The sequence below is a fragment of the Puntigrus tetrazona genome, chromosome 5 (assembly GCF_018831695.1).
Source record: "Puntigrus tetrazona isolate hp1 chromosome 5, ASM1883169v1, whole genome shotgun sequence".
In the NCBI taxonomy this organism is placed as follows: domain Eukaryota; kingdom Metazoa; phylum Chordata; class Actinopteri; order Cypriniformes; family Cyprinidae; genus Puntigrus; species Puntigrus tetrazona.
Window position 1 is genome coordinate 18787366 of NC_056703.1, and position 18358 is coordinate 18805723.

Sequence of the window (18358 nt, forward strand, 5' to 3'; positions counted from 1 at the left end):
GCTGGTTATATAAAAATACATGTCATTATCACCAAGTACAAGAGTTTCACAGTAAAACTCTCACTCATAAACAAGTAACATGATGATGCAACAGGCACACTGACAGTTTATGTGAAAAAGTGGTATATCTGCATTGTTTGAATGATTTAAAAAATGTCTTAAAAACCAATCCTACGCCATTTCCTATGAGACACATGCTGTTTGTGTCTATCTAGGCTCCTTACATGTGCTGCCCACAAAGGAGAATGCAAGACTGAGTGCGAGCGCAAACATGGCAAACGCCATCTGCTTTGTTGTGTTTTTGGCTAGAAATGAGAGCACATGGCTAGTACACAAGTTTGCCGTGTTTACTGCTTTCAATGAGAAAAACCCAATCTGCTTCTTTCAGGAAAAATTCAAAAGTGACTACAGTACAAACAATCCTACAATCTTTTGCAGGGTTCAAACAACATTTTAGTCACTAGGCCGGATATTTAACCACCATGCCACACTCAACCAACAATGAAAACCCACTCTGACTTTTAAAACTTTAAACTTTAAAATGACTCAGTCTCATTGTAGTCTTTGTAAAACTGGTAAGTGCCTTCAAGGAAAAGCGTTTCGCTCCGTTATTAGTGTGTGATCAGCTTCATGCAGGAAGTTTCCCTACACTTCCATTAGTCATACAGGGGAGATGATTGTGCCACCGACTGAAACACAGCCTTAACAAGCCTAATCATAGCATCCCTCCCTCTCTCAGCAGTCACGACCACATAATAGGCCAGTATTTATAGAGTCTCTCCTACAGCACAGATTCTAGTATTTTGCTCAGAACAGCTCTGCTCCATTGTCTAAGTCAGTGTGTGGCTAAACAGATGTAAATCAGTAAATCAGGGTCAGTTTTTCAGGACGAGTTAAAGCCAAATTTCTGCATGAACGAGATTCTTTTTTGGAAATGGTATGTGCTCGAGACTTTTTCTTCATCTGTTGTAGACAAGAGCTCTGGCGCTGTTGAGATTTTTAAAGGAAAATTCACCCAAAAACATAAATGACTTACCCTCTTGACTCGGCATTTGACTCTTTATTTGATTGCTGAGTGTGTTCATTGGGTTACGTCTGAAAACACACTAAAGGGACTAAGTTTACTTGAGATGAAATTACTTTAATTACAATTATGCTGTGTTTGTTTATGAAAAAGCATGCTGTGAAGATCCCATTTTTTAATATGCATATATCGACAATCTGGGAAAGGCACTAATATCTCAATAAAATTTGTGCTTTTCCCAGAAAATATATACCCCCACACACTCATCATAAACACACTCACATGCAAACAACACATGAAATAAAATACACTATATATATATATATATATATATATATATATATATATATATATATATATATATGGTAACTCTGTTGTTTCTGTTGTTTTTATTGATATATGTAGCACCAGGACCCTGGATCATTTTACTGTATACTGCATCAACTACATATGGGCGAAATGACAATAAAAGCTTCTTGAATCTTGAATAATTTTTAAGAACATAATGTGCACATATCATATTAATTGTTAAATGTATAGTTTTACTTCTTCTAGAGGCATTAAGTAAAAACCTTTTTTCAAGCCCTAAAAGACTGGTATGTTTTGTTAATGTTCTAGGTTTTCAAAGTGTACTTCATTTACAAAGAGGCAGTAAAATGCAGTTAACGCAAATACACTGCAGCTGCTTTAGGATGTCTCCCATGACCTGCAAAGGGCAGTCAAAGAGAATGATTGCATCCAAAATGGCATACTTCTAAGGTAAGTGAAAAACAGTATGTGAAAAGAGTAGCATGTCTGAATTACAAGAGACCACAGTAGAGGGTTGACAGTGAGACCCTGGTAGGTCACATGAAAGACAAAAATACGAAGTTTGGATTAAATTGATACTACACACATTCTAGAATAAATGTTTTTTAAACAGTATTTACATATTCACAAGAAGTGTCTACCCAGAATGCAATCATTTTTGGACACAGCCAAAGTGAATAAAGCGATAGTTCACCCGAACATTTTATGTTCATCTGCTTAGCCCCAGGGCATCCAAGATGTAGGTGGCTTTGTTTATTCAGTAGAACACAAACTAAATTTTTTAACTCAAACTGTTGCAATCTGTCAGTCATTTAATGCATGTCAATGGCCACACAATCTTTGAGAGTAAAATTTTTTTCATTAATTTGGATTTGGGTATAAATACTATAATACTATAAATTGGGTATAATAACTTCTGTTTATTTAATGTATAAGTTAAAGTAACATGAACAATATGACCACATTAGAATGACCAGAAAATCTTCGACTGAGGAACTCTTGAGGTTTAATTTCACGCTCTGCTACATCTCTCTCGTTCCGACTTGAAAGGTGTGGAAACACAGCGTTATCCTTATTTAAGTAAGTCAGGGGAAATGTCCACGAGAAGAATAAGGGAGAGAAGAACAAGGCAGATGGCAGAGGTGTGCTGAGTCAGGAAATGAGTGTGTAGACCTGATTTCTTCACTCATGCTTTACAAGAACACACACACACACACACACACACACACACACACATAAATACAGACGTGTTGGCAATAACAGCAGTGACAGACAGAGGAAATGTAGGGTGGAAGACAGGTGTCTGTTAAAATAGCGACCCTCATCCTTGTGAAAGCCTGTCCTTGTGTTACATATTCACTGGTACAGTGGTACAGATCAAGCTGACCAATGCTGTAAGAATAAAACTAATGTCAAATTTAAGAATAACAAGGGCTTTTTAAAAATGCGTTTCTATTCTTTTATCTTTGTAAGTGATCAAATATTTATTAGCAGAAAACATCAACATTCATCACAAAGTATTTTCAAACAACCAAAGGAAAATATGTATATACACCTATATCAAATCTATATATACATTATGCTTTGAAACCAAATAAGCAGTTGTTAAAAAGTATATAACAGAAAGACAAGAAAATTAATTTCAATTAAATAAATTGAGGGGCACGCACATGCATACCCACAGGGGAATTACTCGTGTTCAGGAACTCCAATTAAACCAACTCTGAATACAGATAAACCAGTATATAGTGACTCTGCAGCAGAAAGGGTCTTTTCATATGCACCATTTATATGAGCATTAGATAGTTCTAAAGAAATTACATCCAAAAATTCAGAATTCAGCAGAAAGAAAACGAGAAGGTATATTATTTTATCTTGACTGATAGCGATAACCATAAAAGATAACCATAAAATGTTTACTGTCTGTACCGATAATCGGTTGCAAGCTAAATTACCATAATGATGCAAAATTACAATATGTTATATTTTAAACCTGCTAAAATCTAAAGACTAGATTCAGACTAGACATTAAATCAACCCATCACTCGATTGAGCCCAATGTTTAAAGTGCATTACTGTACGGTTACAGTGGTATATTCTCTGAAGCAGAATCACTCTTATCTTTTTTATGCACTGATGTCACTTGAATCCTACAATGTTTCAAAAATGACATTTTGGTTGTAGCAGTAAAACAATATAAACGATAAAGTGCAAATACACCCACATACCTTGTCTTACCTACACATAAACCATTTTTGCTTGACAGCCATAGTTTCAACACTACTGTTATCTCAAATTTCTGAGTGTCCTATTCCTAAAGTAGATCAAAATAAACACTTTTATTAGCCTTAAAAGGATATTTCACCCAAAAATGAAAATTCTGTCATTAATTACTCTCCTTCATATCATTCCAAACCCATAGGACCTTTGTTCATCTTTGGAACACAAGATACTTTTGATGAAATCCGAGAGAAATCTCTGACTATATATAGACAGCAATGCAACCGAAAGGTTTCCAGACCCAGAAATGTAGTAAGGACATCAGTAAAACAGTGCATGTGACATCTATGGCTCAACTCTGGAGTTATTTTTGAGACTACCACAATGCGTGCGCACTTGCCCCTGAACATCATAAGCATTGTTTCAGGAAAAGTGTGTGCATGCATTATGGAACTCTCCCAAAATTAACGTTGAGCCACTGATGTCACACAGACTGTTTTACCACTGTCCTTACTATATTTCTGGGTCATTTTAATTTTGGGTGAGCTAACCATTTAAGCAGATGGAGATGCTTCATAAATACCGACCACTGCTCTTAATAAGGCACCATTTCAGAGAAAAACATTCCAATCAATCAGGATGAGATTAGCTGATATTAAAAGAACAGCTATAAGGTGTGGCTTAAGCACTTAACAATCTGCTCCTTTTCGCATCCACATTACAAACTATCAGAATGGCTGTTGTTTTCAATTTTTCATGTTCAGCATGACAAGCGCAACAACCAGAGCATGTGTCTGAGACAATAAGAGACTGTGTACTAAAAGGTAGGACAGATGATATCACTTTTTCCTAATTGAACTTCGGTTCTGTGGACAAAACACCGTTGTGCCACTTGCTGTATTGTTGAAAGCAATACGTCACACCTAAAAACTGCTGACGAACATTGTACCCGAGTTCTTTACCTTGCAATGCTGCTCTCTCTTGCATACGGTCTCTCTATTGCGATGGTTCATTAGTTTTTCACATAATCCCTGATTAAACTAAACAACATGTTCAAAATGATGGTTTGGTAATTCAGAAAGACACAGTGTCAGTCATCATGGAAGCAAGTTTCGCTCACACTTTCAAAGTGCAGAAATGGTTAATATTTTGGAATGCTGTGCTATAATGGTGAAAATTGACAGTAAAAACAGAAGAGTTATTTTCCAAATAAATACTGTTCTTTTGATTTTTTTTATTCGTCAAAGAACCTCACCAAATTAATCCTATATTTATTTTGCAGCGAAATAGCATATCATGATTTCTGAAGGATCATGTGACGCTGAAGACAGGAATAAAGACAAAAATAATAATTACATATAATACATATTATAAAATATTGCGTATTAAAATTACATAATAAAATATAGTAAAATAGGAAACGGAAGTTGAGTAGCAATAAAAGATACTTAAAATAAAAAAATAACAAAAATTAGAACACAAACTTTTGAGCGGTAGCATATGTTCTGAAAAGAAAAAGAGAGAGCCAAAAAGAAAAGGCTTTTCTCAGGTGCTCAAGAAAGTAATGGATCTGTCAGTCAGCAGTGAACAGCTGTGTGATTTATAACTATCTAACACACACACACACACACACACACACACTACTGCAATAAGGCGTAATCTGCTCAGAGACATTTCAAATTATAGGTTAATCTCTTGATCTGTCCTCTTTTAAAGCCAAGGCCAGTGTCCAGCACATAGCTAGTATTGTTCAAAAACAATAAAAAAGCTCAGTTCAGGGACAACTGAAGTTAAATGTTAAAGGAATGGAATTAAAAAGTTTTTACAATATTTGTCTTTTACAGAATACATTGTTTTCCCTGCTTTCAAACATCCGAACTAGCTTCATGGACAGTGACACACACAGAGCGGTTATGCTATGAGTAACTAAAGCTTGAATCCTGGCTTTTGGTCCTGTTCAAGGTCACCCCCTCACTCTCATACTTCACTTCCTACCAAAACTCTACTCGAACCCAGAGAGAATTCAATCAGGACCTGCCTACATTCCGTACTTATATTTATAATATTAAAACATAAGTATATAATTATATTTCCTACCTTGATAAATGCATGTTAAACTTCATTTTGGAGATGGTGTGAAATGGAAAGGAAAATGTTTCTTTCATGAAATTTGTTGTCATGACATCCAGTGAGCTTATGACTAGACCCTTCTATGAGCCACCTTCTATGCTACTGTTTACTAGTCCATGAAAACATTGGTGTGTCAACAAAGCATGCTTCAGAACTGTCTTAAGAAGGTGCTTTGATTTTGAGCCATGTATTATTACTACGAATTAGGCAACTACTACTATTACCATATTATACCCCACAATTTACTCCGACTATCTATAAATATAGTAAAATAGTATAAATAAAAATAGTTTCTGCTTATAAATCATAGCTCTCTCTGCTCAAAATAAGAGATAAGGCAATTCATTTGTCTTTTTTGAGAACACAGAAACCAAAAGCTTTGCTGTACTTTGATCTATTTTGTACTTTGCCTTTTGTCTACAGACTCTGTATTTGCTTTTAAACGTCAGAAGTTGTGCGTGCATCCGCACCAGTAAGTGTGTATAATCTATAATTAATGATAAATTAATGGCAAATGCACGAACCAACCAAAGATTTGCATTTTTCCACAGACTTACGCAGCATACATTTCCAACTGTTCAACATAAGGTTGTGTGTCAATAGTAGTTTGCCCGGCATGCTGTCAGCACTTTGCATTAACACACGAACACACACATGTACGCCACGTCCTTGGTTAAGACGGTGTTTGCATGCGTAACCAGCTGGTCTTTACAGTACGAGCCTATTTTCTGCTCTAAATGAGAAAACACGCTCTTGGAAGAGTGTTAAGAATCCAGATGGAGATTTTGGAAGCAGTGCTAAAGAACACAGATGAACATCCTGCAGACAAAACAGAGAACCTCTGCATAGAGAACAAGCGAGAAAAGAGCATGAACATACATATTGACCATATCCGCCGTCATCTCGGATTTCTTCACTTGGAATATAGTGCATCAGTCACACATGGACTGCTTTTGATGCATACCCTATTACGCTTTTTATGCCATTTACCCATTCACTTTTATCACATGGAAATCAAATACCTTGTTAGTTTACACAGATTAAGTAAAATAGGTCAAATAGGTTTGGAAAGATGGTGAATATAAAAATGTTATTAACAGAGGTGGACTTCCCCTTTAAATTTTATATGCAGAAAAGCTCTGGCTCATATCTTGTGTCATGTTTAATCGATAAGCCCACGAATACATTTTTCAGCCATCCAATCAATAATTTAAATGAAAACACTTGCATATATGAACAAGGTTAGGCGGAATCATGCTTGATATTATGGCTGAGATTTATTCAGATGTTACTATGACAGCAGTGTGAAAAGGCTCTGAAACAGTCACTTCAAAAAGTAAAAAATAACCCAAAAAGACTGGCCATCTGCTGAGAAAGATAAGCTGCAGTTCAATGCGTGTGCCAGAAGGTGGAGCCAAATCTATTCACACAGAGCTTCCTTTCTCATGGTGAAACTAGAACTGCTAGAACACAGTAAAGTTACACATACTCCAAGGATGTGATACGACATCGTGAATTTTTAACAGCTCAGTGAATGGTCCTACTTAACTCTCTTATTCTGGCAGGTTTGAAGTGTGCATGACAGAGAGATTTGGATTTTGAAGACGACCTCCGGAGCAAGTTTCCTGAGGGGCTAAAGCAACATTACATAACTTATACAACGTTTATACTGCTCAGCTCTCACAAAACCTTAAACATGGTTATTAACATATTAACATTATTTAAGCCATTACATTATTTTTAACGTGATAAATTACCACGCTGTGACATCACATAATGCGCCTCAAAATTACCGGTATTTATTCTAAACAGATAGAAGCTTTCATAAGAGTTGCATTATACATTCATTATCTTGCATTAGCATACAAATGCCCTGGAAGCCAATAGACATGCATTAAAACCCACAAAAAATCCATATATGAATTTCATGGGGCCTTGAACTAAGAGGGATTAAAACGCTATTAAATTAAATAACGTGTACGGTCTGTCACTCCTTACAGCGGCAGCCGAACATTTATAACAATCCAGCTTCACAGCTTTTACTCAGGGCAGCTCTAATTACAGGCTATCAGAGTAAAGCAGACTCTCAGTGTAATCTGAGAGCCGTGTGTGGGACGTCACTTCAGTGGTTTGTAAGACTACAGTCTGAAAGCAGGTATTACGGAGGAAAGGATGAGCCTTAGACTGTGCAGTGAAGTAGAGTCTGTGTCTGTCAGTGCCGTGTTTCGCAAATAATGTGCAGCGAGGACGTCTAGCGGTTGAGATCTGGTCTGGTAACCACAAGGCTGCAGGGTCAAACCTGCATACGACAATCATTTATCTGTCAGCGCCAGTATGTCCTCGAGCATTTCATCCCAAAGCAGGACTGTCCCCGCGGTTTGACGTGGTGCTGTTGGGTGACAAGGTTATGAAAATAAATTTCACTGAATTTCCCGGTCAATAAAAAAGGCCTAGGATGTTTTATTATTATTATTACAATACTGAGAAACACTGAATGCAAAACTTGGAAACCTAACATTTAAATCATGATTAGGCCTTAAAGGCACGTATTTAGCTGTATCTTATTTGTACTAGCAGCTTCAATAGCCCTGGACTTTATACTGACACCTACTGGTGCGGATGCATGCACAAACTCTGATGTTTGATAGCAAATACAGTCTATTTGGCTTGACCTTAAATACTGTTGTGGACCTCCGGTCAAATTTCAAGTAAACTTCTGTGCTTATCTAGCAAAAACACATGCTTTGAGGTCCTTCTGGGACATTTTGAATGGCACTTTTATTTATCTGGAAGGTATGCCTGCGTTAGTCACAAATAAAGCCACATGAAACAGGCCTGTTTGCATACTTTGAAGCCTTGAAGGGAACAAAGGTCATTTAGTATGCACTGATTTATTCATTTAACTAATGCAAATCTGTAAATTAGCATCAACAAAAAAAATCATAGCCATTAACATCATAAAGACATCTGCACATTAATACGAGAACAGAGTTGCCCCACAAGCATTTTGCCTTTTTTCTTTCTCTCTTACAGACACGGACCCATGGGGAAATAACCTCTTAAAACTATTTTTTTAAAGCAAACTTGTTACCATTTTAAAAGCAACCCAACTACCATGTTCAAGGCCCAAAAAGGTAGAAGGAAAATTGGTCCATCTAATGTCAGTGGTTCAACCTTAATTTTAAAAAGCTAAGAAAATCATTTTAACGCACACACAAAAAAACAAATGAATATTAAACAAAAAAATTATGTGTTTATTCAAAAAAAGCCTTCGACACATGTTCAGGAGAGGACCTTGACATATTGGCATTGGCATTCTGAGATTAAACCACTGGACTTACCGCCTTTCTGAGCCATTAAACATGTTAGCTGCATTGCTGTCTATGGAGGGTCATAATGAAGGTGAATGAAGGTGCTGCAGATTTGGAAGGACGTGCGTGTGAGTAATTAATGATAACATTTTTAGGTAACTATCCCTTTAAACGACTGAGACTGTCCCCTAACGCTAAAATAAAATTGAGAAGTAATGCCATTTTGTTCTAAGGTTAAGCAAACAAATAATATGCGCCTGAACATCGTCACCTAACAAAGCCTGGATGTGCTCTTAGCTTGTGTTGCACAAACAAACAGTGCAATAGGGGCGGTCATGGAGCCCAGTGGAGCGGCACATCTATCCACACAACTGCTAATTGACGCCCAGTCTGCCAGTAGAGGTAATGCGAATCACATTTGCCTCTATGCAAACAGCCCTGTGCTAGACTCAACCCTGTGCAAATGAGATTTCACACAGCGGTGAACCGGCCCGATCACAGCCAGGATTTAATTACACAGTTATTATACATATAGTGGATATACTATTTAGCCTCACGAGACTATGCTTGTCTCGGTGCTCTTTACTTTTTAATCTTTTTCAATATTTTTAATTGACGCAAATCCATGTCAGGTAATGCGATCTTCAAACCGCATGATAAAATTACGTTTCGAGAGAGTAAAAGGAGGACTGTTTCTTTATAATGAGGTGTGAAGGTGCAGCTAAAACCCCCCTCGATACAACATTTAGTAACACCACCTCACTGCAACACTACTACTACGCTATCAGCCATTATCAAGAAATTGACAGATTTATATCCTGTTGCCACAGCTGCTATTTCCTCAGAGACTGGCCCACAGCAGCCAATATTCAATCTGACAAACAAGGCTGTGACCATATTTAAGAATTAAGCAAGGCTTAAGGGTTAGAAGTACAGTTTGTTCAGTCCACAAGGAACCCACATGTGACATAGATACAGATAGGTATCACAAAATTATAAAGTTCAACGCCAGAAATGAACAGCATAACATGTTTAAATGTGTTATTCAATTATTTTAAGAAGCATTTATTTTATTTTTACGTATTTTAAATCTAAAAATATTGGAAATGGAACAAAATGTCCTCCTTCAGTGCAATATTTCATGTGATTTCTTCTACTCCTATAAACAATTTATCACAGGTTATCACAAGATTGAATTCAAATTGCATCAGTTGTAATAAATCGCCCTGTTTCACAAGCAGCTATTTCGAAATCAGAATGTACTTATTTTCTGCAGAGAAGCCTACCGTTAATTACTGATGAACACAATTTCTACAAAACAGCAAGCAGAGCCTTAGCTTCGCTACAGCAGGCAAACACACAACAGCCTGGATTAGGTCCAGTACTTACACACTCCATTCTGGATCAACACGTCCTTTAACAGCACATACACACCGCGGTCGTTCTCATGACAATGGTGGAAATCCAAAAACGCATTTTATCCAGTGGGTCTACATAATGCTCACTGAACCCAACACCAGGCACTGCTGCCCTTTACAGCATGCGGCTTGTGCACATTCATTAGCCCTTTTAAGAGACATACAAACATATTCACATGACAAGCAGAGGTGTATTTCATACGGCTTCATTTGCAAGTGCATTTAGACCGTCTCTTCTTCATAACTTCCATTGAACTGCAAATTATTCGCTGAATTACCATGTTAAAACGTTTAATAAAGAGACGGCTTTATCTTGTAAATATTCACCTGTTCCTTTCTAAACATGTTGTCACATACACCAGAGCAGCGATGCGTAGGGTTAAATTACATTTCTCTTTAATGTAAAATAAGCCCATGTAGTCCTTTCATTATGTAATTTGTTAGCCGCTGTTTGATAAAAAATAAAAGCAAAGGACAAAAATTTGGGTTTATAGTGCACTTCATGTGCTTTCAACAGACCGACAGAAGAGCCTAGCGCAGTCTAATAAACATATAGATCCCCCAGAGAACATAGTGCCGCTGTTTTTAAAAATACAGCAGATTTACCTCGTCATTTCTGATTAAATAATTATAGATACCTGACATCAAACCAATTACGTCAAAAGAAAAAAATACATTAAATCCTTTCATATTTAATGTCTGCAGTAATAAATGAAATAAATAATACATTTAAAATGAAGATAAAGAACAACCTTTGTTTTGTTTTGTTTTTTCTTTATTGACTAAATATATATAATACATATAATGCATATTTTTGAAAGTATCATGACAGGACCATTAAAACGCATGCCCTTTTTTAATTATTTCAATATATATAATATTATATTAAATCTCAGAGGTGATTAAATGCGTAAAATTGAATTGTACTGAGGAAACAAATGTTTGATCAAGATGATCAAGAATGCTTATTCCTATTTATCTCAGCGGCAGTTGCTTGGCTGGCACTATTGGACTACCTGGAGGTACACAAAGGGACATTTGCCATTTTTGCTCATGAAGCCAGAGTAAATCACCTTGGCTTCAAATGTCATGTGTCTAACAAAACATAGAAACATTGTCATGACAACGTTGATTGGCTGACGGCCACAAGAATGTGCAAAGTAGCAAACATTTGCGTAATTCAAAATACGAGTAAAACAATCTGAGTGAAAAATCTATATGGAGAAATTCCCTTATATTAACACAAAACATTGGGCCATATTTTTACAGACATTTTTTGGAGTGTATCCTGACTCGTCCAGACTGTCTTCAGAAAAATTTCAATAGCATTTTCTTTTCATATATGGGTGGGGGCATAGGTTTGGCTTCTTGGACCAAAATGCCAAGGCTGATTTTTGAACATTTTAGAATAAGGAACGCTTATTAACTATTAACTTTGACTTTTGACTACGACTCGATAAATTCCTAATTTGTTGCTTTAATAATAGTTAGTAAGGTAGTTGTTAAATTTAGGCATTACGATCCGGGGATGTAGAATAAGGTCAGGTAGAATAAGGCAGAATAAGGCTTAATTAATAATAAATGGCTAATATTCTAGTAATATGCGTGCTAATGAGCAACTAGTTAAGAGACCTTAAAATAGAACTTCTATTAAACTTCTATAAATATACTACACATACTTCATATTAATATATATAATAAAATAAATGAAAATGATAAGTAAATTGCCAGAACTGAATGCCTGCATATATATATATATATATATATATATATATATATATATATATATATATATATATATATATATATATATATATATATATATATATATATATTTGATTGTTTTACACCACAAAAACAAAGGACTCAATTTCAAGAATTGCTCACGAAGATAAACCTTGGTTGACTGATAGTTAGCCTTGTTAGTCTTATCTATAATCTCAACAAAAGAATATGAGATAACAAGTTTACACAGTCAACAGATCTAGAAAAACCCCTCAGTCATCCTGGCATGTGTGTCCATCTCATTTATGCAGGGCATGAGGATATTACACCGGCACTTCTGCTCCAGGCAGAGAAACACTGCAACATTAAGCTGAGCAGCCTGTAAGAAAATTTATTTCTGATGTTATGTGGTTTACGCATTTCAGATCATTTCCTGTGTGCCCCTGGGTGGGAGGATGTTGATGGTATCTTTGATGGTATGTAGTATTCACTTTAGTGATCACAGGGCTCCAGTCACAAAAAAGCACCCCCTATTGTGGTTTACCTTTGTATGTGTGAGAAAATATGACTTAAACACGTCTCTTTACAAATGAACTGACTGGATGACTGTTAATCGCAGAGCTTCGAAACTCAAATAAACGGGACTAATAAAGCTTTTTTCAAATTACGTACATTACTCATTATATATAGTAAGGTCCAGAAAGTGAAAAAGAAAATCCTTGACATAGACATTGGACTAATGAAAAGACACAAAAGACTAATGAGAGAACATGAAGCAGTAAAGGTTCATTAGCGTTTGAGTGACACGCTATATGCCCATTATAAGTGCAGCATGCGTTTCAAAACTAAGATGATGAGAGGTTTGAAGGAACCGAATTAGGCCAAGCCTACACAGCTAAACTGAGAAATACTTTCCCCATACTATTGTTTGCAAAATTGAGGTGGAAAATGTCATCTAAAGTGGCATAAGAAGTCAAAATAAGTTCACGTGGTGAGCAAGATATTGCCATGAATAGCAGTGTGTACAAGGAGTAAAGAAATAAATATTGAATAACTTGCATTTTAGACACAATATTCTCCCTGGTAGTTTGTGTAATTTCAGTCGGCCAATGAAAATAGTTCGGCACCAATTGATGTCTAAGCAGCACATAAGAATGTTTCAGATTTTGTGTTCCAATCTGCTGTATGATTTATTCAATGACTCGCTAATTCAAAAAGACAATGATTTATTCATCCTCAAGGTATCCTAGGTACATATGACTTTCGTTTTGCAGAAGAATACAATCAGAGTTATATTGTAGCATGTGCTGCGCAGACATCTTATGCAATTCACTTGAATCAGCTTCCAGGTACGTTTATTCACCTCCACAGCCAGATGAGGTACTTTTTTTATTACAGATGGATGCACTTTATTGGATTTCTTTTGGACTGTTGAACAACTACACCCACCCACTGCTATTATAAAGCTTAGAAGGGCCAGGACCTTGATGATTGGACTGAACTGAAATAAGAACGTCATATACACCTAGGATGCTTTGAGGGCAAGTAAATCATGGGGTAATTCATTTTTGGGTCTTTTAGGTTTCGGATGAGCTAACCCTTTAATCCTTAAGTGAACAAATAGTTTGAATGAATGAATAAATGAATGGCATCTAAAGACTTTCACTTGTTGCCCTCTACTGGCTTAAAATAAATGCTGTAAGCATATAGAAAGAGCCACTGAAAATTCCTATCAAACTGACAGGCTGTCTTAAGAGAACACTCCACTTTTTTGAAAATAGGAGTTTTACCATTTTTGAATAGATTCAGCCAATCTCCGGGTCTGGCGATAGCATTTTCAGCATAGTTTAGCATAGACCATTGAATCTGATTAGACCAGAAGCATCTCAGCTTTTTAAGTCTGGGGGAGTTGAAGAATGAGCCAATTTTCAGAACAATTTAGTGTTCCTTTAAACGGGACATCAGGCACAAATTTAATTTTACATGATGTTTAAAAGAAAATGTGTCTTGGCATAGTATGTTGCATAGATCCACCCTATAATGATAGGATCAAGCCGTTCACAGATTCTTGGCAGAGTGACATCACACAGGCACAGGACACTCCCACAACTATTGACAAATACAGTCGTTTTAGCATAGACCTGCCCTGAATGAGCTATCAACAGTCCGCCATTGTGTGTTTGTGGTGTTTTGTTTTTTGGATGTAAGAATCAACATAGTAGTCATCATTTTCACCCAACATGTAAGCCACTGAAGACACAGTGTCTTTGAAGGGAATGTACCCCCCACAATATACTTAACTGCTTCTATGTTTGCACCAATCACTCATGGTCCAACTTCACCTGTAAAAAAAGTTAGTATACTGTAGGTATACTATTTTTTTTATAAATCTTTGCAAATCAGCCATCCTAATTATATGATAGTTAGCAAGTTCCAGAATAAATACGGATAAAGTTTACATTCTCGGGGAACTCCTCATTAAAAGGAGGAGCGGGTAAGCAGAACTCATTAGCATTTAAAGAAACATGCATCGAAACAGGTCGTATTTGAACAGACAAACGTTTTGACAAGGTCAGAAGTGTTTAACTACCATTGAGAAATTTTAGCCAAAGCATGCTATAGACTTTTCATAAAGACCCTAAAAAATCATACCAGCTTTTGTAAAATAGGCATCTAATGTCCCCTTTAATGCAATAAAAACATAAAGTACTATAAAAGTACTAAAAAAACAAAGTTACATAAAGTATTATGACTAGATTATTTAATAATTTCCTTATTGTGCTTTTTTTAAACAACTTTAAAGGGGTATTTAGCTCTTGGTGCATAAAGAAGATCTGTAAATTTTCAAAGACTAGAATCTCAAAAAGAGATATTCTTTATCAAATGTATGACTTGTAAACGCATCCCTAATATGGCTACTTGTGAACAATGAGCTCTGTACAAATCAACCCGTTTAGAAGGCGGTGCTTAGAAGAGAAACAACAATGTACAGTATGTGGAAAATAATGTTTAAACACATTGCATTACACCAGATACACAAGCCATATTCTTCTAAGCAACATCAAATGACTCCTTTAACTATGTGTATCAAACCAAATGGACATTGCTAATAATACAAGATTATGCAGCCCTGACACTTCACTAAGACAAGTCAGCATATTGGCAAAAATTATTATTGTCTCAGAGCCAAGGAGTACACTGACTGCCAGAAGCTTCTTCTACTCTCAGCTGGTGACTTAAACCTTCATGGTAAGGTAATAAAAATGTGATGACGCTGCAAAGAGAACTGCCATGAGCAGTAGTGGTTGTAGGCACTCTTCACTTATGACCTTACCCAATCAGCCCTAAGTGAAATTGCATAGATAAAATATCTAACAGTCACTCTAATTTATGACAAATAAGCCCTGTTATATTTTCATACAGAACAAACAGAAGAACAGAACCTCGGTATGGCAGTAAGGTTTTATATAATTGCTATGGAAGAAAAAATATGGTAGAAGGTTTAATTATGGATCAGGATAAATGGGTCACTGGTTCTTTCATTGCCTTCTCTGCATTCAATGTCAATGAACTTCTCAAACCCACATACTGTATCTTTTCATAAATATCTAAGACTTTGCATAAGATGCCTAATGCGCACTGCCTACATAGAAGTTTCATTATTCATAATAGATTTTTTCTTTTGGAACAAAACAAAATTAGGAGAGAAATATGCAAAAATCTAGTTAAACGTTTATACAAATAGTTAAAACATCTTAATGGTAGACTTTTTACAAACATGCAGATTTTAAGAGATTAACAGACTGATAGACTGCAGTCGTGTGGTTTACTTGTGGTTTATTGTGATGTTTTTATCTTCTGTTTGTCTCATTTTGACAGCACCCATTCACTGTAGAGGACTGTACTGGTAAGTGACGTAATACTAAACTTATCTCAGGGTATATTTTCAGCACTTTTTTGTGAACTATCACTTTAATAAAAAAAGGCCATCAAATAATTAAGCATAGCCTCAAAATCAGTTCTCTTTCTCTTTTAGATTTCATTTTTTCTACTGTTAATTAATATTTGCACAAAGGGAACAACACATTCAATAAAACAGCTGACAACCTGCAGACGTTTTCAGCCAAAACTGAAACAAAACTGAAACTCAGTATCAACTCATTACACTAGCTGCGCCTACGTTTGCAGATAATAAGTATTCAGAAGCGTGCTTTGTGGCACGTAACAGCTTCATTAAAACAGATGTGTCATTTCAAATGAATGGGACTTTTGTAAGTCAAGTGTGATAACCACAAAAGCTGCTGCAAGTTAACAACATCACTAGTTCAGGACTCTTAATGCAATGACTATCATTCTCAGGACTCGTACAGGGGCATCACGATGGGAAGGAAGGTTAGGACAATTCTAAGGGGCCCGATGAGAAAAAGGGGCCCCCAACCTCGGGATGCGATTTGAGGGGGTCAGAGTCAATACGCTGTTTAGGAGGCCCTGAAAACCTCAGATGTAATACAACGTCCTAACTGCATACAAGGTCCACACAAAAAATAGTAGGGATACTTAAGTCACACTTAAAAATGTGTGAGTGTCATTGCATTAGAAAAAGATCAAACCAGGTAGTTTGTTATAATAGAACGACACAAAAAGACTGTTAAAGCAAAATGAATAAAAATAAGTTAGTTATTAAATACATGATTAATGTACATATACAGAGACTTATTTCATATTCAAATTTAAGAGGTGTTACGGCATACAGGAAAGTGCGTAACACACCCATAACACCATATTAGTGTACATTTTATGCTCAATTTTTTTATTGATTAGCTTTAAACTTTTGTGAGTTCAATCTTTTTTTTTTTTAAAGAATATGTTAAACCTATATCCAGTATTTCTAAACAATTGGGAAAATCCTGGTTAAGTAGTGGGAATGTCTTTACCTCCTGTGGTCACTCTGCTGGGATACTTGTGTAAACGTAAGGTGAAATGACTGCATATATTAATCACATTGACACTAGTTAGTTAAAAAATATTTGCAAACGTGGCTGTAAAAAGTTAAAAAGTTAGAAAATATGTATAATATTTTGTATGCAGATGCCATTGTTTTGATGCTGTTATCTAATGCAGTGACATTGAATGGGGTCACCGAACGTGACAATTGTGAGATCTTACAAACAAAGTCTCTCTAAAGCACAAATGAGTATAGAAGAAGAGATTTTCTTCAGCACAACACACTGACAGATAAGTCAACGTGTTTAATGTTAACTGCTGTCCAAACAGCCCACATGGGAGATGGCCAGACAATCTTCAATTTGCAGGTCAATTAATGAGGAGACAGTGAAGCGTGAAGAAAAAATAATAATTTCTCGCGATGCAAAAAGCACGCTCGGGTCACTTTCCCCGTTATGTTTTGTTTAAAACCCTCACTTACCAGGTCACTCGCGTTTTTCGCCAGCTCATCCTCGCTGGACGCTGCCGAATCCACCACCAGCTTCTCGAAGCACGTCGAGCCCAAGGACGAGCTCTTCTGCTGGGACATCACCAGATGAGACACCAGCAGCTTCGGGCTTCCGTGCGCGGATACGGAAATCTCCGGCTTACTGACTGAAGCTCCATCAGCGGCGGCCAGCGGCGAGATCCCAAGCCCTTTACCGGCGCCGGAGTCCGGCTGCTCGCGCAGGGTCCTGTCGCTTACGAAAGACGGCGGAGTTGAGCAGCACAGATTGGGCTGCGAGGACGAGAAGACCCGGTCCAGGACCTGTTTCTTCTTTCTTTTAAACATCCACAGCCCGCTTTCTTTTTTAGCATCCCCGCTGCGTCGCTCGGACCCCAGTTTGGGGCTCAAAAACGGTTTGGTCTTCTCTTGGAAATTCCTCCACATCCTTCTCTGGTAGGACGTCGATTGCGGGTCTTTGGCGCTCTCTTCCTTGTATTTCTCCTCCATGGTCCCCGTCCAGCAGCAGCAGCGGCAGCAGGCTGTCAGCGCGCGGAGCGCCAGTGACACTGAAGCGCGCGGGCGAGAGCACAGGAGCGCGTGCTCTCGATCGCAAATGACACTTGGGCACTTACAACACATTCACTTTATCTGGTGATGCTGCTGCTAGTGACATTGCGTTTGAGGGTCTTTCGCGGCACCTTAACCTTTAAGTCTAAACTAAAACATATTACAGGAAAAAAAAATTCATTTAATAAAATAGCCATATAGAAAAAAAAAAAAACGTGAGATA

At 36.9% G+C, this 18358-nt stretch overlaps 1 protein-coding gene across 5 annotated transcripts in view; it reads right to left on the minus strand.

Moving 5' to 3' along the window:
- The window catches only part of mctp1a (multiple C2 domains, transmembrane 1a), a 127155-nt gene that overhangs the window by 108658 nt on the left and 139 nt on the right, over window positions 1–18358 (minus strand). For 4 of the 5 annotated variants that reach the window (XM_043240783.1, XM_043240780.1, XM_043240782.1 and 1 more), the window contains exon 1: window positions 17563–18343. In XM_043240783.1, coding sequence (XP_043096718.1) covers window positions 17563–18207 — 645 coding nt within the window. In that variant the 5' untranslated portion in view covers window positions 18208–18343. Of the gene's footprint in view, window positions 1–17562; window positions 18344–18358 lie in introns of those variants that run through there. The other variant, XM_043240778.1, reaches the window with a different exon arrangement.